The sequence below is a fragment of the Bufo gargarizans genome, chromosome 3 (genome assembly GCF_014858855.1).
Source record: "Bufo gargarizans isolate SCDJY-AF-19 chromosome 3, ASM1485885v1, whole genome shotgun sequence".
In the NCBI taxonomy this organism is placed as follows: Eukaryota; Metazoa; Chordata; class Amphibia; order Anura; family Bufonidae; genus Bufo; species Bufo gargarizans.
Window position 1 is genome coordinate 534,684,368 of NC_058082.1, and position 22,024 is coordinate 534,706,391.

At 38.3% G+C, this 22,024-nt stretch overlaps 1 protein-coding gene across 1 annotated transcript in view; it reads right to left on the reverse strand.

Annotated features, from left to right (window-relative positions):
• Nucleotides 1-2,331: 2,331 nt before the first annotated feature.
• NLGN4X (neuroligin 4 X-linked) overlaps nucleotides 2,332-22,024 on the reverse strand; it is a 413,540-nt gene continuing 393,847 nt past the window's right edge. The window contains exon 7 of the mRNA XM_044287249.1: nucleotides 2,332-4,394. Within this exon, the coding sequence (XP_044143184.1) occupies nucleotides 3,554-4,394 (841 nt within the window). The 3' untranslated portion in view covers nucleotides 2,332-3,553. The remainder of the gene's footprint in view (nucleotides 4,395-22,024) is intronic.

Here is a 22,024-nt window from a genome sequence, read left to right on the forward strand (position 1 = left end):
GTTTTTGTGGATGAGCCCTTATACTAATAGTTCAATCAACCTATTTGACTCTGTCTCTGGTAGGGCCTGATAGTCTTTCACAAAGGCATAAAAGAAGACCATTGTAAGGTCTCTGGAAGCCAAAGAAACCCCTGGCACAATTACACTTGAGTGGTGGTAATTAAAGTGACAGAGCCAACCCCTTCCTCTAAAACCAGTGCTATTTATATTCATAGATGAAGGGTTAAATTCCTTAGATCAGAGTTTTCACTGATCGTGGTCATTAGAGCAGGAGCTCAGGTATAGTATGCTCTGCTTGACTCTGTATGTTACACCCATGCACTCAAAGCACTGTGCAGGGCTTAACAAGCACTGTAAAAAGGAGCATTTGGGATTGTTAAGGGGTTAAATGATCAAATGTTATAGTTAATCACGAGGTAACCAAACCGGTTGTAACCTACCCGATAATATCTTAGACTACTCAACAACCTCCTGCATGATCAACTTATAGAGCGTTGCCCCCTCCAATCAATTCACAATTCTGCAGCCAGATTATTCCATCTTTCCATTCTTTCTTCTACAGCCTGTCCTCTCTGACCCTTAATTCATTAACAACTACTGAATGAATAGATTTGAAAATGTATTCATATATCTATCATAATATAATAATCAAAAAATCTGAAAAAATAAAGGGCATAAATATTGACCATTTATCCAATCTTCTGCGTTTCTATGTTTCTAACAAATTTGTGACTCCTCACAAACAAGACCAGCTTACAATGTACCTTAACCTTCTATCCACTAGCAACTTGTATCCCATTTTAACACCCTTTCTACTCTCCCATCATCTCTCTTTTTAATACCTTGTAAATTGTGAGCTTTTATGGAAAGGGCCTGCTCTTTCTCCATCTTTGAATTCACTAACTTTCTCGTATTTTTATGTGTATATGTTGTGTATTAATCTTCCTTTTTTTTCTTCATGGGCCATATTAAAATTTTGAGTCGGGTCTGTTCAGATTATTAGATACATTTGAAAATGTATCTGGCATAGCTGTCATGGATCTGTTATAAGGAGAAGTCATGGTGCTAATGTGAACCAAGTCTTAACATGTTTAAAACTTAACAATATTCTACATTAGTAGGAACATCAATATAAATTATTGATTTAACAGGTCAACATTGGAAGAAAAATAGCTTTTAAGTAGACAGACAATAAGGAGAAGAGACAAAAAAGTGATATCTAAAAAAATCATATCTAAAAATATTGCTATACATTCACCATTTTACCTACTACATTGTAGATTAAAATTATCATATATACCTACACTTAAACATGCTAAAGCTTTGTGCATTGTTCTTGCATTTCTACATTACTAGAAGCTATAATCAATAGTGATTGTACAATATAGGTTTATAGAAATTTTTCTACTCTCAAAACAATGGTGCATATTTATTAAGACCAGCATTTTAGATGCCAGTCTTTATATGCCCTATATCTGGTGGTGGATTGCCAAAGTTATATAGAGGCGCCATCCTCTACAAAACTTCAGTGCATCCATCGCTGATTCTAAATGTTAGCTATCAAGTCTTACATTTAGATAATTTTCTACGCCTATGCCACGTTCCTTTCCCGCCCATGCCACGCCTACTTTTTTCGACCTGGCGTGAGTGGGGAAGAAGTCACAGATTCTGGCGCACTATGGCGTGTGACAGAATTGCTGCCAGATATATGCCACTTTGTGGTGTAAATATCTGGTCATAAATGACCTCCAATATTTTTTACGATGGTGTGATTTTTTATATTTTTTTCCTATCATATACTCACCAGGGGAAATCTGAGGAATGCAGATGCACAATAGACTACTGTGGGTGATATGTATATTATAGCTCTGTATGGCTCAGTGATTGTATGAATCCATATTATATACATGAACCCATAATTTAATAAATTACTTTTCAAAATTAATTTCTTTCAGAGAACATAACTTATAGGTTGAAGTCATTTAAGGAAGGTTCTCATTCATCCAGGACAGGGTATATTACTAGTAATAAGTCAGATCAAGTCACCTTTTATATGTTTTTTCTTGAAGTCTTTTTGCTAGCTAAAGGCAACCAGTCGGATGTATAATGAAATATCTTCAAGAAAAAAAAATAATATATAATAATCCAGTTGCTCTGACTTATCACTACTAATCTAATGTATAGCATATTACAATTTAATGTATGAGAATAAAAAGAAACAAAATAGAACAATTTTCCAATAAAATGTTTAGAATTTATTTGAAAATCATTTGGTGGTCTGTCTTTTTAACTTTCCATAATGTGCATTACTTATGTGACAAGTACATAAATCATTAATTAAAAAAAAAGAAAAGAAGAGAAAAAAGAAAAATGTTGACCCACTTTTTATATGACAAACATTAGGCATAGTGGCAAAGGCAATGCCTCAGTTAAGACAAATCTAAATCCATGTTGCCTTTATCATTATTTGTCTTATTATTACGAAATAATATACACAGAGTCAACTAGTATGCTCTGGATTTCTTTTGCTTTTTGTTATCCACTGGAATAATATACTGTGAGATATTTGGATCGTAATGGAAACAACAATTTCAAGCATTCTCATATGCATTTATAATTAAATTAATTATTATTGAGCATTTACCAATTTATCAGAAATTCATAAAACAAGAGCAAAATATAAAATACTGATTAAAATAAAAAATAATGTACAGTAAAATTGCACATGCATATCTGTAACCTCAAAGGGGAGTTCTGTAACATATCCAAAATGTCATCTTCAAGTGAGCTTTCATTATTTCCTACAAATGAATTATATTATAAAATCACATACCTCTGCTTTGAGGACAAGTTATTAAGAAGAAAACTTTTTTTTTTCTTGTTCTGGAGGCAATAGAGATGGTTCTTGACTAATGTATATACACGTAGGCCACAACTAAAAGCACAATCTTTCTAAAAGTTCTTTTTTCAAACTTAAAACAACAATAAAAGATATTTTGTATAACTCACAGCTATTTACATTTGTACAATATGTTTTTTTTTTTTTTTTACTTTAAATACAGTTTGTGATGGCATTTACCTTTGTTGCCAGAACTATACATTTTTTTACTCTGCATAGCCAGTCCTCTGCTTTAAATAGAATTTCCACTGTAAATATCAGCTTCATAAAAAGCTCAATATACTAACATATCTGAACAAGGGCCCCTTGTTTCTTTATGGCACATAGAGAACTTAGAAAACAAAAACAAAGCAGTAACAACATTTGTCTGGTCCACAGCAGCTTCTTTCATCATATATGATAGAGAGGAAAAATCCATTTTCTTCTAGGAGATTGCTCAGAATATTAAGTTTGTCTAAATTCTTCTAGCAAGGATAAATTCATAAGCTTTATCATAACAGCATTTTACACAAATTCACACTTGACTGATCAGTATGAATATAGGACAATTCCTCAAGAAAGGAATGAGTAAGAAAATAATTCCTTCTTTTCTAATTCTTCACAAGTTTTCTGTTTGTTTTTGTTTTCTCCATGAGGATGAAAAACATTGCAAAGCTATACTCGGGTGGTAGAATGCCCATGGGGTAAATTAGTACTATTTTGGCCTCCACTAAAAGTATTAAAGGTATGCAGTGGTTGCATCCCTGTTAATGTGTTTGGAATCATGGTTATGGTATTAGGAGTCATGAGAGGAATATCGTCAGGAGATCTTCTAAGTGTGAGGGTATAGTCTGGCGGACAGGTCAGCCGGAGAGTGTCATGTGCTTGGAGAGCTTCACATTCATGATCATGCTCCAGTTGCTTCATCTGCAAGGACATAATTTCTTCATTTTGAATGTGAGCTATATCATTTGTTGTATTCCTTTGAGGACTTGGCCGTCTGTGGGTTTCATGACGTCTTTTATCTTTTTTATAATACAAAGCTGCAAAAGCTAAAATATTCAGAAATAACAGGGATGCTCCAACAGCAATTGTGACACTGAGTTCTGTTGAGTAATCTCTTTTGTCTTCTGCAATAATAGTAGTTTCACCCAGGACAGTTTTTTGTGTTTCTTTAGGGTTATTTGCTGGTGTCATTGCAGGACGTTTTGTAGTAGCCCTTGACTTTACAGGAGACCGCCTGGTAACATATGGAAATGACGTCATATCTGGTGGAGGTACTTTTGTCGTTGTAGAAACATATTGAAATATTTCATTCAGGTTGTGTAAATGTGGTACCAGCTCTAACCAAAAAGCTACTTTTGTTGCTCTGTAGTGGTCTCTTACTCTTGGCTTTAGACCAATATGGAGATAAAGTTGGTCTTTTGGGTCATATTTAGACCAAGCAACTTCCTCAAATCGATTTGGCTTAGTATGGATGAACTTTGTATCTTGAGGGACTGGCTTGTTAGGATCCCTATAAAGAAAAAAAGTATGCAATTAGAAAATTAGAGACAATTTGATGTTATTGTTAGCATATACTTATTGAGTAATTTGATTATTTTTAAATTCAGGAAAAAAGTATGTAAACATAAATAAAGTAGTAGCAGCAGCAGCAGCAGCAGCAGTGGTGTTAGTATTGGTAGTAGTTATAAAGTAATTGTAGCACAACTATATTTATTTAAAAAGGTTCTACATTATGGTAAATGGTAGATTAAGCAGTCACCCTATGTAATACCTCCTGTTCAGGTTTTTAAGTGTTTTATTCTGTGAAGTCACAGTTTGCTTTTTAACTATATATTGTGGAACATTATGCCCTCTACGTTCACTTTATCTGAATTCAAGGCACACCATTTTTGCTGAATGGTGGTAATTGCTCTTTTAACGCCGTAAACATGTTTTTTTCTTTTATCCACTATGCCTTCACCTAAAAACACGAATACTGGTAAAGTTAAAAGCTTTGGAACAATTTTCGCAGAAGAAATAACTACAAAATTTTAATTTTTCCTTAGATTAGACTAACATTAGTAAGCAACACTAGATAGATAGATGTATAGATAAATAGATAGGTAGATAGATATAATTAAATAAATCTAATTATTTTGACATAATAAGGCACTTAAGTCAAAATTTTCTTTGTAAGTTTTTTTTACATAAAATTATGTATATATGTATAGTTATGTATAACCTTAGGCAGAAATACCCAAAGGGCTAGGTATAATAGCACAATGCGGTTCAACAAATATATGGCAAAAAGTCATAAGGTTACTACCTCACACAGTAGCAGAATCCAAAAATACATTTCCCTTAGGTGGCTTCCTCCAGGGGACACATACTTTGGGATGCTGTTTTCACCTTTTCTACAAGGCATTTCATAACACTATTGTTCTGCTAGATCTGCTCTGGTCGACCATAAATTCCAAGGTGGGGGTTACAAAGGGCGGAAGTAATAGATTTGTATGAGGAGCATCATAAAATGGCTTTTAACACCTTAATAACCTTAACATTTTTCACCTTAAGGACCTTGCAGTTTTTGGGAATTTGACATGTGTCACTTTAAGTGGTAATAACTACTAGATGCTTTTACTTATCCAAACCATTCTGAGATTGTTTTCTCTCGATACATTGTACTTCATGATAATGGAAATTTTTAATCAATATAATTCACCTTTATTTATTAAAAATTCCAAAATTAAATTTTTAAATTTTTAATTTCTGTTTTTAAGGCAGATAGTGATACATCATAAAATAGTTATTAATTTACATTTCCCATATGTCTACTTTCATGTTTGTATCATTTTTTAAATGTAATTTTATTTTTTAGGATCTTATAAGGCTTCACATTTTTTAAGCAAATTTTTAATTTTTAAGAAAATTTCCCAAACCCACTTTTTTAAGGATCACTTCAGTTATGAAGTCACTTTGTGGGACTTACATAGTGGAAACCACCCATAAATGAACCCATTGCAGAAAATAAATCCCTCAAGTTATTCAAAACTGATTTTTACAAACTTTGTTAACTCTTTAAGTGTTCCACAAGAATTAAAGAAAAAAAAAAACTTTTTTGCCAGATTTTCCATTTTAGTTCAATTTTTCCTGTAACACATCAAGGGTTAACAGCTAAAGAAAACAATATTTATTACCCTGATTCTGCAGCTTACAGAAACACCCCACATTTGGTTGTAAACTGCTGCATGAGCACATGGCAGGGAGCAGAAATATAAGAGCTCCATATGGATTTTGGAAGACAGTTTTCGCTGGGATAATTTTAAGTTGCCATATGACATTTTAAGACCCCCTCATGCACTCCAAACTCCAAAAAAGTGACACTATTTTGAAAATTACGGGTTAAAGTGACAATTTCATTGGTACTACTTTGGGGTACATATGATTTTTTTTATTTCTCTATATTATACTTTTTGGGAGGCAAGGTAACGAAAAAATGGCTGTCCTGGCAGTTTGTATTTTTTTTTTTATAGTGTTCACCTGAAAGGTTAGATTTTATGGGTTTCACCTGACAGGGTAAATCATATGATATTTTTTATAGAGCAGGTTGTTACGAATGTAGCAATACCTAATTGGTCTATTTTTTATATCTATGTTTGTTTTACATAATAAAAGAAGAAAATCAATCATGTTTTTGTGTCTCCATTTTCTGAAAGCAATATTTTTTTTTATGTTTTGGTTGTCTTAGGTAATGTCTAATTTATTATGGGATGAGATGACGGTTTTATTGGCACCATCTTGGGGCACATATGACTTATTGATCGCTTGGTATTGCATTGTTCGTGATGTAAGTTGATAAAAAAAAACGGCTTTTATATATTTTTTTTTACGTCGTTCACCAGACAGGTTAGATAACATAATTTTTTTTTTTTCATAGAGCAGGTTGTTACAGACATGGTGATACCTAATATGTCTGTCTTTTGTTTATTTATTTTTTTATTTATATGTATATATATATATATTTTTGTTTTGTTTTTGTTTTTGTTTCACACAATAAGAGCATTTTTGAAACAAAAAAAATGTTTTAGTGTCTTTATTTTCTGAAAGCCATGATTGTTTGATTGGTTTGATTGGTACTATTTTGGGGTACATATGACTTTTTAATCAGACGGGGTGGATCATGTGATACTTTTATAGAGCAGGTTTTTACAGACGCGGCAATACCTAATATGTCTGTTTGTTTGTTTTTTACTTTTTTTAGAATTTTATATGTCTCTTTTTATGGGAAAGTGCAATTTTTTTAACTTTTTTTAATGTTTGTCCACCTATGGCATTTCAGTGTCTGATCCCTCTTTCAATTACAGCACAATATATCTGTCAGTTTTTGACAGTGTAAGACACTGACAGTTTCCTAGGAGACCCGGCCCTTTGGCTGGATCTCCTGGGATTCCGTAGCTGCCAGGCCCCGAGGCCTTTGAAAGGATTGGGGGTACCATGGTAACAGTCAGGTCCCCGTCACTGCAGGAAAGGGACCCAATGCATTAGGAGAGGGAGAGTGAACCTCCCATATGCCATGGTCAGTGCTGACCGCAGCATATGAGGAGTCAATCCACCGGCATTGCTGTTATCACCGATGCTGGTGGATGCAGCAAGGGTCCGGCTGTCAGTAACAGCTTAACCCCCTGCCACAGATTGTGGCACCGCACATGGAGCAGTGGAAGTGCCGCAGGATGAGAATTCTTGTCCTGGGTCCTTAAGAAGTTAAAGAAGCTCTCCCACAAACAATTTTATTATCTTACCTGTTAGGTACATGATATAAATTGTAGTGAAAGTCATTTTCATAACAGTGGCTGTATTTGTTATAACCTCCCTTCTGATTTTCATCTGTAATTGCGTCCCTCAAACAGCTGGTCGGCAATCCACAGCTGCCTGCCGTGTGCACCCCGCATCATGGATGCGGACCTATTCCCTTCAATAAGTCCGCAATTCCGGAGATGCGGAACGGAGTCATGGAACGGAACACCAAAAGCACTATGGAGTGCGTCCGTGGTGTTTCTTTCCATTGTTCCGCACAGGAAATAAATATGACATGTGATATTTTTTTGTGGTGCGGACAGACGACGGACCCATTCAAGTTGAATAAGTCCGGCCCGCTGCACGGATGTTGCCTGTGCATTGGGGACCGCAATTGCGGTCCCCAGTGCACGGAACGGACGCACAACGGCCATGTGCATGCAGCCTTAGGCTGCCTCAGGCACACTGGAATCTATTTTATTTAGAGCTGTAGCATTTAACCACCTCCCGTCCGCCCATAGGATATAAACGTCCGGGAGGTGGATCTCTATTTCTGAATGGACGTTTTAAAACGTCCGTTCAGAAACTGCAGCTGCACGCTAATTGTGCAGCTGCTGATCGGGTTGCCCGCTGTCAGTGACAGCAGGGAAACCCTAAGAGAAGGCAGGGACAGTGCCCAGGTGTCCCTGCCTTCTAGATCACTGCATACACAGCGCTCGCCGAGCGCTGTGTATGCAGAGCAGGAAGCGCTATGCGCTTCCTCTTTCGGCCCGGCGGTCATGTGACCGCCGGGATCGGAGAGTGGAGGATCTGTGTGAGGTCTTTCACAGACCTCGATCAGCCCTGCACTGAGGCTGTACAGTGCTGTATTGCACTGTACAGCCTCTCTGGGGGGTGTATTTTTCCTGTAACTGGGGCTACTATGTCAGCCCCAGTTACAGGAGAAATCAACAGTGAAAAAAATAAGAAAAAGTGAAGTAAATGTTCCCCAGAGGTCTTGTATGACTTTATGGGGGACAAAAAGTGTAAAATAAAAAAATAAAGTGTTGAAAAAATAAAATAAAAAAAAAGTTTACATGTAAAAAAAGAATGTTAAAAATAGAAAAAATAAAATAAAATAGACATATTTGGTATTGCCGCGTCTGTAAAAACCAGCTCTATAAAAATATCACATGACCTAACCCCTCGGGTGAACACCGTAAAAATATAATAATAAACTGTGTCAGAACAACCAATTTTTGTCACCTTACATCACAAAAAGTGCAACACCAAGTGATCAAAAACGCATATGTCCCACAAAATGGTACCAATAAAACCGTCACCTCATCCCGCAAAAAATGAGCCCCTACATAAGAAAATCTCTCAAAAAATAGAAAAAAAACTATAGCTCTCAGAACATGGACACATTAAAACATAATTTTTTTGTTTCAAAAATGCTATTATTGTGTAAAACTTTAATAAATAAGAAAAAGTATATATATTAGGTATCGCCACGTCCGTAACAATCTGCTCTATAGAAATGTAACTTGACTGAACCCCTCAGGTGAATGCTGTAAAAATAAATAAATAGAAACTGTGCTAAAACAACCCATTTTTTGGTCACCTTGCCCCATAAAGTGTTATAATGAATGATAAAAAAATCATATGTACCCAAAAATAGTAGCAATTAAACTGGCACCTTATCCCCTAGTTTCCAAAATGGGATCACTTCTTGGGAGTTTCTACTGTAAGGGTGCATTAGGGGGCTTCAAATGGGACATGGCATCTAAAAACCATGTGGAGTTCCTTTTCTTCTGTCATGTGCCCATACAGCAGTTTATGACCACATGTGGGGTGTTTCTGTAAACCACAGAATCTGGGTAATAAATATTGAGTTTTGTTTGGCTGTTAACCATCGATGTGTTAAAGAAAAAAATTGGATTAAAATGGAAAATCTGCCAAAAAAGTGAAATAAAAAAATTTGATCTCCATTTTCCTTTAATTCTTATGGAACGCTTAAAGGGTTAACAAAGTTTGTAAAATCAGCTTTAAGTAACTTGAGGGGTGTAGTTTCTACAATGGGGTCATTTATGGGGGTATCCACTATGTAGGCCCCACAAAGTGACTTCAGACCTGAACTGGTCCTTAAAAAGTGGGTTTTGGCAATTTTCTTAAAAATTTTAAGAATTGCTTCTAAACTTCTAAGCCTTCTAACGTCCTAAAAAAATAAAATGACATTTCCAAAATGATGCCAACATAAAGTAGACATATGGGGAATGTTAAGTAATACATATTTTATGAGGTATCACTTTCTGTTTTAAAAGCAGAGAAATTGAAATTTAGAAAATTGCGAATTTTTCAAAATTTTTGCTAAATTTGGGATTTTTTTCATAAATAAAGGTGAAATATATCGACTCAAATTTATGACTATCATGAAGTACAATGTGTCACGAGAAAACAATCTCTGAATGACTCGGATAAGCAAAGGCGTTCCAAAGTTATTACCACATAAAGTGAGATATGTCAGTTTTGCTAAATTAGGCCTTGTCAGGAAGGGGGCAAATGGCCCAGATGGCAAGTGGTTAAAGAGGCAGTACTCAATTTATTATTAATGTGAAACATCTCCAATGCTGCAATCTTTATCACATTATTCACAGCCAGGCTGCCTCAGGGAGTCTGATGCAATCATGATACACAATGTTGCAAAAAGCAATACAGCTCTATTTTTTTTTATTTGAATCACCCCAATCTCCATCGCATAAGTCACAATTAGAACAAATATATTTTTTTAATATTAATCCTGGTGCTGATCGTGTACTGTCTGGTGTGTTATTTCAAAGTTGATTTTATTTTATTTTTTAAATCAAAATTAATTGCAAAATTCAATTGATTGCAGACTTGTGTGCCTGATTTATTGGTGTGTATCACAATTAAATTGTAGTGGACTGGTTGCAATTGTCTTTTTAAAATTATTTCTGACTAATGGAGTGCAGAGTCATGAACCTGAAAATGAGCACAGAGAAATAGAGCAGCTAAGCAGTAATCCCACAGCTAGTCTCCGCCAGCACATGCCCGCTGTGGGAAGAAAGAGCATTGCATCTTGTTGCTAAGGATGCTGTTGCAGCGTCCCCGAGTGGCGTGGCTTAGCAGCATAAGAGGCGCCACAAGACCTTTGACATGGAGAGCAGGCTTCGATGTAAATTTGAGGTGAAACTCTCTTATTGAATGAGGAGCATGAACATCCCGAGACAGCACCCATGTTCTCTCCTCAGCACCATATCCCTTCTAATGAATTAAGTACTGCAGAGAGTCCTAAACTCTCTAAGATAATTTTTCCCACCTCATATTCAACCTCACCTGGAATAACCACTGAATCAGGAGGTTTAGGGTCCATTCACACATCCGTGTGTGTTTTGCGGATTCGCGGATCCGCAAAACACGGAAACCGGCAATGTGTGTTCCGTATTTAGCGGACCGCACATCGTTGGCACTAATAGAATATGCCTATTTTTGTCTGCTATTGCGGACAAGAATAGGACATGTTCTATTTTTGGGGGGATCGGAATTGGGGACCCGGAAATTCACCCATCCACTATTCCAGAGTCGGGCAGCACAGTGTGCGTCCCCATAGAAATGAATGGGTTCGCAATTCTGTTCCGCAAAATGTGTGAATGGAGCCTTAGGCCTCATGCACACGACCGTTGTGTGCATCCGTGGCCGTTGTGCCGTTTTCCGTTTTTTTTCGCTGACCCATTGACTTTCAATGGGTCCGTGGAAAAATCGGAAAATGCACCGTTTTGCAGCCGAGGCCGTGATCCGTGTATCCTATTTTTTTGACGGACAACGGTTCACGGACCCATTCAAGTCAATGGGTCCGTGAAAGAACACGGATGCACACAAGATTGGCATCCGTGTCCGTGATCCGTGGCCGTAGGTTGCTTTCATACAGACGGATCCGAAGATCCGTCTGCATAAAAGCTTTTTCAGATCTAAGTTTTCACTTCGTGAAAACTCATATCCGACAGTATATTCTAACACACAGGTGTTCCCATGGTGATGGGGACGCTTCTAGTTAGAATACACTACAAACTGTGTACAAGACTGCCCCCTCCCTCTATAGCAGTAACAACATTGGTGGCCAGTGTGCGGCCTCCCATCTCCCCCCCCCCCGATCATTGGTGGCAGCGTAGTTCCGATCGGAGTCCCAGTTTAATCGCTGGGGCTCCGATTGGTAACCATGGCAACCAGGACGCTACTGCAGTCCTGGTTGCCATGGTTACTTAGCAATAGTACAATAGTAGAAGATTCATAGTTACCTGCTTGCTGCTGCGATGTTCGTGTCCGGCCGGGAGCTCCACCTACTGGTAAGTGACAGGTCTGTGCGGCGCATTGCTAAATGAACTGTCACTTACCAGTAGGAGGAGCTCCCAGACGGTCACACACATCGCAGCAGCAGTAACCTCCCTTCTTGCTTATGGGCCAATTTGAAGGCTGCAATGTCTTTGTCTGAGCTTAGCAACATCCCTAGCAACCAATAGGAAAGTTGCCTACCCCTTTACTATATAAGAACCTCCTCGGCAGCCATTTTCTGTTGTTTTATGGAGTTCTGAGAGAGACAGCAGTGTCATTGGTGTGCTCTGTGCTTTACTGTTTAATTGCATTATTTAGTTAGTTAGTATATATATATATATATATATATATATATATACAGTACAGACCAAAAGTTTGGACACACCTTCTCATTCAAAGAGTTTTCTTTATTTTCATGACTATGAAAATTGTAGATTCACACTGAAGGCCTCAAAACTATGAATTAACACATGTGGAATTATATACATAACAAACAAGTGTGAAACAACTCAAAAATATGTCATATTCTAGGTTCTTCAAAGTAGCCACCTTTCGCTTTGATTACTGCTTTGCACACTCTTGGCATTCTCTTGATGAGCTTCAAGAGGTAGTCACCTGAAATGGTTTTCACTTCACAGGTGTGCCCTGTCAGGTTTAATAAGTGGGATTTCTTGCCTTATAAATTGGGTTGGGACCATCAGTTGCGTTGTGGAGAAGTCAGGTGGATACATAGCTGATAGTCCTACTGAATAGACTGTTAGAATTTGTATTATGGCAAGAAAAAAGCAGCTAAGTAAAGAAAAACGAGTGGCCATCATTACTTTAAGAAATGAAGGTCAGTCAGTCAGCCAAAAAATTGGGAAAACTTTGAAAGTAAAGGTTATTTGACCATGAAAGAGAGTGATGGGGTGCTGCGCCAGATGACCTGGCCTCCACAGTCACCGGACCTGAACCCAATCGAGATGGTTTGGGGTGAGCTGGATCGCAGAGTGAAGGCAAAAGGGCCAGCAAGTGCTAAGCATCTCTGGGAACTCCTTCAAGACTGTTGGAAGACCATTTCAGGTGACTAGCTCTTGAAGCTCATCAAGAGAATGCCAAGAGTGTGCAAAGCAGTAATCAAAGCAAAAGGTGGCTACTTTGAAGAACCTAGAATATGACATATTTTCAGTTGTTTCACACTTGTTTGTTATGTATATAATTCCACATGTGTCAATTCATAGTTTTGATGCCTTCATAGTCATGAAAATAAAGAAAACTCTTTGAATGAGAAGGTGTGTCCAAACTTTTGGTCTGTACTGTATGTATATAAATGCTACTGTCTGCTGTCCATACATACATGCTACTGACATAGTGATGTGATGTCACAAGTTCACAGCAATACTTAGTGCACTAATCAGTAATACGTAGCCAGACCTGTTAAATTGTGAATTTGCACATATTGTGCAAAAATATGCGCATCATTAATTGCCAATTTGCATAATTGCAAATATATTGGAGCACTCTATCTGCATATAATTGCCGGATCCAACGTTTAGCTTTTTCTGAATGGTTACCATGGCTGCCAGGACGCTAAAGTCCTGGCAGCCATGGTAAAGTGTAGTGGGGAGCGGGGGAGCAGTATACTTACCGTCTGTGCGGCTCTCGGGGCACTCCAGAGTGACGTCAAGGCGCCCCACGCGCATGGATGACGTGATCACATGGCACGTCATCCATGCGCATGGGGCGCTCTGACGTCATTCTGGAGCGCCCCGGGAGCCGCACGGGCGGTAAGTATACTGCTACCCCGCTCCCCACTACTACTATGGCAACCAGTACTTTAATAGCGTCCTGGCTGCCATAGTAACACTGAACGCATTTTGAAGACGGATCCGTCTTCAAATACTTTCAGTTCACTTGCGTTTTTCTGGATCCGGCGTGTAATTCCGGCAAGTGGAGTACATGACGGATCCGGACAACGCAAGTGTGACAGAGCCCTTAGGAAATTTTTTAATTTGTGACCACGAAGCGCAAGGAAATTTGCATTAGTTCAGAATCTAATTTTTCCTGAAATTCGGAACGAATTCTACTTCATCAACTTTCATTCGCTCATATCTACTTGCTTCACTCAGAACTAATGGTTACATGCACCTAAACATTCGGAGGTGCTGACGGTACTTTTTTACAGTATGGAAAACAGATTTGTGGTTGTAAAGGGTAGTAGTGGAGGCAAAAGCCACAAAGCCACACAGTATGTTACATGATGTACAAGGAAATAGATATGTGGCTGTGCAAAGGTAACCTCACAAACTTTCCTGTCCAGGCTCCTGTGGTGAGATCTCCAGCTTCGGCATGATCATCCCTGGAGAGATGCACTGCTAAGCCACACCTCCTAGTGAGGCAACAACATCATTTGCAACAAGATGCAATGCTGTCTCCCTACAGCGGGCATGTTATGGAAGATACTAGCAGTGGTATGATTGCTTAGCTGCTCTATTCCTGTGTGCTAGTGTTATGACTAATGGAGCCCTGAGTCATAACCTATGCTGATTTGGATTGCTTATGTTTTCGACCTTGGCTAGTCTTTTGACCACTCTCTGTCGCTTGTGATTGTTGCTGTGCATCCCATCTGGTTCTGACCTCAGCTTGTCTTTTAAGCACTCTCTGTTTCTTGTTTTTGTACCGCACTGTCCTCCTGGTTCTGACCCATTTGCGTACGACTCTGTCTTTGTGTCATTTGTCTATAAGTGTTTGTCTGTCTCTGCACCTTAGTAGCATAGGGACTGTCGACCTGGTGCGGTCTTGCTACCTAGGACTTGAACTTCAAGTAGCTAGGGAAAGCGGGCAGGCTTCTAGGTTAAGGCTCACTGTCAATGTTTGACCCTACCTATAGGTGCTACATTGGCCATAACATATTTTCTAAATGACTTTCTCAGTTAGGAATGGAATGGCAGCATTGGCCAATGAGATGGAGGGTATTACCCAACTGGTCCAGGAACTAGCAGAGAGGGTCCTGTAGACCAGTCCCCAAGTTGTTAAAGCTCTGTCAGCGATATAACTAAAGGTTAAGCTCCCTGATTGCTTCTCTGGTGACTGTAAAATTTGTGTAACCTTCCGTGAGAGCTGTAAAATGTATTTTTGCCTTAGGCCACACTCATCGGGTGTGGAAGCTCAGAGGGTGTGCATCATTATGTCACTGCTTCATGGGACCCTCAGGACTGGGCACTTTCACTATAGTCTAACTGTTCTAAATTATTTTCTTCCTTATTTTCTATCTCCTGTATGATGAGCTAGACAGGCTGGCTTATGTAGAAAGCCAACTTCTTTCTTTATATCAGGGCAGATGTTCCTCTCTGAATTCCATAAGCGGTGCCTCTGTCTGGAATGACCTGGCTTTTAGGTCACAGTTTAGGCTAGGCCTTTCTAATACTCTGAAAGATCTAGTTAGTCTAGTTAGTAATTCCATCCTAGGTTTCCTAGACGAGGCTATGTACCTAGCTATACGACTTGGCAGACACCTTAGAGAACAAGAACGGGAAAGATCTGTCCTTGTCCATCCTCCTCTTTACTTGGGCCCTCAAGCCTCTGTGTCCAAGGCTCTAAAGAGACCCAGCGTATTAGGCTAGGGCTACACAATGACATGTGCCGAACGACAATTATTATAATGATAGTCTATGGCGTCACACTGCGACATGCTACGACTGCGACACGACAGTAGCAAAAAATCCATCCATGTCGCGTGACATGTTGCAGTGTAGCCAACATAAGAAATCATCTATTCACATATTACTATGCTGCCTGCATGCAGTATGGTAATGTTGAATACAAAAAAAAAAAATGACATGGTAACCTCCTAGACTGGTTACAAAACATTAAAAAGTAAATAAAATGTTAAAAAATTATATAAAAATTGGAATCATCCCTTTTCCTAAAGAAAATGAATACATAAATATAAAAAAATATAAACATTATGAGCATCACTGTATCCAAAAACACCTGTACTATTAAAATCTAAAAATATTTTTTAGATGGCGAATAGCATAATGGAAAAAAGTATAAAAACTTCAGATTCACAATTTTTTTCATAGCTTCTCTTACCCCCCCAAAATTTTATAAAATGTGACTAAAAAGCAAAAAAAAAAAAAAAAACTCTGGTATCCGAAGGGTTTGTTAAATTGAACAACCCCCCCCCCAAAAAAATAAAAATAAAAAATTACAACTGTTTGAAAATGGAATTCACAGAAAACAGACGATTGAGGCCTGACGGTCAATTTCTCATTAACACTCACAGGTGAATTAGTACCCTAGTGGTTATTGTTGTACTGATCATCTACAGTGGGATGCAAAAGTTTGGGCAACCTTGTTAATCGTCATGATTTTCCTGTATAAATCGTTGGTTGTTACGATAAAAAATGTCAGTTAAATATATCATATAGGAGACACACACAGTGATATTTGAGAAGTGAAAAGAAGTTAATTGGATTTACAGAAAGTGTGCTATAATTGTTTAAACAAAATTAGGCAGGTGCATAAATTTGGGCACTGTTGTCATTTTATTGATTCCAAAACCTTTAGAACTAATTATTGGAACTCAAATTGGCTTGGTAAGCTCAGTGACCCCTGACCTACATACACAGGTGAATCCAATTATGAGAAAGAGTATTTAAGGGGGTCAATTGTAAGTTTCCCTCCTCTTTTAATTTTCTCTGAAGAGTGGCAACAAGGGGGTCTCAAAACAACTCTCAAATGACCTGAAGACAAAGATTGTTCACCATCATGGTTTAGGGGAAGGATACATAAAGCTGTCTCAGAGATTTCAGCTGTCTGTTTCCACAGTTAGGAACATATTGAGGAAATGGAAGACCACAGGCTCAGTTCAAGTTAAGGCTCGAAGTGGCAGACCAAGAAAAATCTTGGATAAACAGAAGCGACGAATGGTGAGAACAGTCAGAGTCAACCCACAGACCAGCACCAAAGACCTACAACATCATTTTGCTGCAGATGGAGTCACTGTGCATCGTTCAACCATTTGGCACACCTTACAGAAGGAGATGCTGTAAGCGAGAGTGATGCAGAGGAAGCCTTTTCTCCGCCCACAGCACAAAAAGTGCCACTTGAGGTGGGCTAAAGCACATTTGGACAAGCCAGCTTCATTTTGGAATAAGGTGCTGTGGACCGATGAAACTAAAATTGAGTTATTTGGCCATAACAAGGGGCATTATGCATGGAGGAAAAAGAACACAGCATTCCAAGAAAAACACCTGCTACCTACAGTAAAATATGGAGGTGGTTCCATCATGCAGTGGGGCTGTGTGGCCAGTGCAGGGACTGGGAATCTTGTCAAAGTTGAGGGACACATGGATTCTACTCAGTATCAGCAGATTCTGGAGACCAATGTCCAGGAATCAGTGACAAAGCTGAAGCTGCGCCGGGGCTGGATCTTTCAACAAGACAACAACCCTAAACACTGCTAAAAATCTTCTAAGGCATTTATGCAGAGGAACAAGTACAACGTTCTGGATTGGCCATCTCAGTCCCTAGACCTGAATATAATTGAAAATCTGTGGTGTGACTTAAAGAGAGCTGTCCATGCTCGGAAGCCATCAAACCTGTATGAACTAAAGATGTTTTGTAAAGAGGAATGGTCCAAAATACCTTCAACCATAATCCAGACTCTCATTGGAACCTACAGGAAGCATTTAGAGGCTGTGATTTCTGCAAAAGAAGGATCTACTAAATATTGATTTCATTTCTATTTTGTGGTGCCCAAATTTATGCATCTGCCTAATTTTGTTTAAACAATTATAGCACACTTTCTGTAAATCCAATATACTTCATTTCACTTCTCAAATATCACTGTGTGTGTCTCCTATATGATATATATTTAACTGACATTTTTTTATCGTAACAACCAACGATTTATACAGGAAAATCATGACGATTAACAAGGTTGCCCAAACTTTTGCATCCCACTGTATCTGCTGGTTTCATTCAATTCAATAACTCCCCCCAATAAAATAAAATAAAAATTAGAACCAAACTTTGTGCATTTATGAGGATATAATTAACAGATTTAGTCCTAATATTTAGTTCTCAAGCACTGATTTATATTGCTTTTCAAACTAAAACTAAAAATATATAAATTAAATATGTGAGATGACGTGACACAGAGTTCTCAATAGTATTCTATATTATATGCTAGATTGATGGTAGAACACACGTTGGAACAGTTTTTGCTTATTCCAGCCCCCTTACCACCCCCCCCCCCCACCCCAAAAAATAAAATAAAAAAAATGTAAGCTGCTTTTGAGGGTTGTAGCATCTGCAGTTCCGCTAGGAGTCACATTGACCACAGCTCCATACTCCTTCCTCTCTGACTGACAGCTTCCCTGCCTGTCTCTATTCTACACACACAATTATTCTTGCTAAGTGTAGCCTTTCCCTTTACTCTCCCTGGCAATTGAATATAAGCTTGATTGATCTACGACTGTCCCTAATTGATTTTTCACTCTCCCTGACTCGCTAAGATAGTTTTAGTGGCAGATAGTGTAAGACCCATCCTCCCTCATTCATAGCCCAGCACAGAATGGCATTCTGCCTGTTCTGCTAGGGAACCTCCCTGCCTGGTGCAGCGTTGGTTGGCTCATCCAAGCTGTCTACCATTCTGGGAGCCAATCAGGACAAGCCCTCCCCCCCAACTCCTCTCATGGTCATGTAAGACCCCTTGTTCTTCCCCCCTAGTGTTTTTTTCCCACCAACATATGCACTAAAATGGCGCTATGAACCATCTTAGGTGATATTCAGGTTTGTCTGCCATCTGGAAAATACTGGTTTGTTCATCCTTACTTTGTAATATACATTGCTCAAATTGTAACGAAAATTATATTGTACCGCCACTTCCAATAAGTGTGGTGGTATCGGTTTACACCCACAATATATACTGATAAATTTTTGTAAACTGGATTATTTAAAACATAACCTTTACTAGGTCGCTTAAAATATATTTCATACAGGGTGAGAGACAGAAATAACAACTAACATAATAACCTCCACTGTATCTCATACACCAATGAATATATGAAAAAATGGTTGGATCTCACCTCATCCGAGTCGGATCCACAATCGCAGAGGGTGGTCCTAGCAGTTGGTGGTGCCTGAGACCGGTGTGACCGGGGTGCTACGTAAGTGATGGCAGTGTTGACCTCCTATTGAACCCTATTTTGGCTTTCCTGCCTGCCTAGGGTTGGGGGGCTATTATTCACACCTGCCTAACACAATGGAGCGCCCGCCCCGACAGGGGCGACCCCACACCGAACCTTACCCTCGGTATGGGTCTGGTATTCTATGTAACCCTATTACATTGCCCTACATGCCATGTTTCCATCTTCTATCACAGACATCATCAGGGGACTTCACATGTATTCAAGGGTATTCAAAGATCAGGGTGGTTTTAACCTCCAATCAATCAGAGATCAGGGTGGTTTTCGCCTCCAATCAGTAGGACAGTTGGTGACTCTTATCCTCACTGGAACATGGGAAGTGTCCCATGTCAGTAGCTGTCTCACCCAAACTAACGATGGTCCGGGTGAGCCTGATCTCTGATTGATTGGAGGTTAAAACCACCCTGATCTTTGAATACCCTTGAATACATGTGAAGTCCCCTGATGATGTCTGTGATAGAAGATGGAAACATGGCATGTAGGGCAATGTAATAGGGTTACATAGAATACCAGACCCATACCGAGGGTAAGGTTCGGTGTGGGGTCGCCCCTGTCGGGGCGGGCGCTCCATTGTGTTAGGCAGGTGTGAATAATAGCCCCCCAACCCTAGGCAGGCAGGAAAGCCAGAATAGGGTTCAATAGGAGGTCAACACTGCCATCACTTACGTAGCACCCCGGTCACACCGGTCTCAGGCACCACCAACTGCTAGGACCACCCTCTGCGATTGTGGATCCGACTCGGATGAGGTGAGATCCAACCATTTTTTCATATATTCATTGGTGTATGAGATACAGTGGAGGTTATTATGTTAGTTGTTATTTCTGTCTCTCACCCTGTATGAAATATATTTTAAGCGACCTAGTAAAGGTTATGTTTTAAATAATCCAGTTTACAAAAATTTATCAATACATTGCTCAAACTCTGAATTAGGGAGAAAAGATGTATTTGTGCTTATAATAACTTGATAATAATGCTCTGTTAAATTCTTAGTACTAATTAAGCATGTTACTGAAGCAATTTAACAATACCACAGTCTGTACTTTGAATTACAGAAGAGCTGAATTTTAGTTTCTAAAACAGTTATTGAAAAAAGGTCCAGAGAAGCAATATTGAGTATATCCTTTTTAATGCAAAATTTACAAGGTTAAATCCTCATGTGGGAAGAAATGCCAAAGTGTAATGCTAAAAAAAAATGATGCAGTATGAAGGTTGGCGTACAGAATTAGTTTATCTTCATCCTGTTGGTATTCAGCCATACAATATGAGCATTTAAGTTCCCTTTCTGTTTATTGATCCTTTATACTTTTATATTAATTATGCTTATATAGCCTAGAACAGTCATTTTGCTAATTCTAATACCATACTTCAACACTAAATGCAAAACATTGTGGCTTTACACCACACAGTACTGAAGCTATTTAATTACAGTATGCAAAGCCAACATCTATTAATGACTTTGAGACTCTGCGCCAATCCCTTTACTGCTGCAAGATGTTAAATATATGATATTATAATTAGAGATGAGCGAATTTCATATTTTGAAATTCGTTCACATTTAGTTTGTTGGTAAAAGGTGAATTGCGTTATGGATTCCGCTACCACGGACCATAACGCATTTTTATGACAAAGTGCATAACCAAAAGCCTTTAGAGGCATTCCTCTATTCTTTCCATCATAATAGAAGTCCATGGGCTGCAAAACGGATCCGTCTCATTTCCGTTATGCAGGGGAGTCTGTCCTTGTATAGCGGAAACAGGACGGATCCGTTTTGCAGCCTATAGACTTCTATTATGACCGAATGAATAACAGAATGCCTCTAAAGACATTCCATTATGCATTCCATCATAGAATTGCTTTATGGTCCGTGATAGCGGAATCCATAACGCAATTCACCTTTTACCAACAAACAAAGTGTGAACGAATAAGCGGAAATTCGCTCATCTCTAATTATAATATGCATTCCGAATAAAACTCAACAAACAACATATCTAGCCTTTATGTTTTTAATACTGAGATCAATAAAATAGCGTATATAGTTAAGCCTCTTGCAGGCAGTCCTGGTCTTTAAGACCATGTCAATTTAAGATGGTTACCAAATACCAGGTGCCAGAGAAGACAGGATCATTACAATGAGTGGTGTGTCTATTAGTCCTGGTGGTCAATTTACTGCTCACAACCACCTCACCATAAAATGTTGCAGCTCAATGTTTTATGTGCGCTGTTGGCCTTGCCTTATATAAAGTTATTCACATGCAACTTATATAATTTTATTGATATGATATACTGCAAGATAGATATTTGTATGCTTCTACTATGGGGATAAAGTTTTTTTTTATTATATTGGGAAAGATAACCGTACAAAGCAAATCTAATATGCTGTACATGTATATGGATCCCCCCCATGTAAATGGCCTTTTCTTTCCATCCATGAAACACATTCTAAAAATAAGTACTAGATTTACTAAATAGTACATTACAAAATCACAACTAATGTGTAGCATTTATATCTTGAATTAAATGTCAACTAGACAAACGACAACTTCCTATACTAGTCTGAAAAAATAAAGGGCCAGTGTGTTTACTGTTAAGACTCTTCTGCCAAATGAATGCAAAAGCTGCAAAATATAGCTAATAAATGTAATTGAACACAAAACATCTAAAAGAAAACAAGCTTAGTATATTTAGCCTCAAATAATGTAGACATGAAAATTCAGCACACATTTCAATTCTAAAGAAATATAAAATGTGCTATACTGCCATCTAGTGTTTTACTTCTACTATTATTCCAATGTAGCACAAAACTATTATTATTATTATTATTATAATTATTATTATTATTAT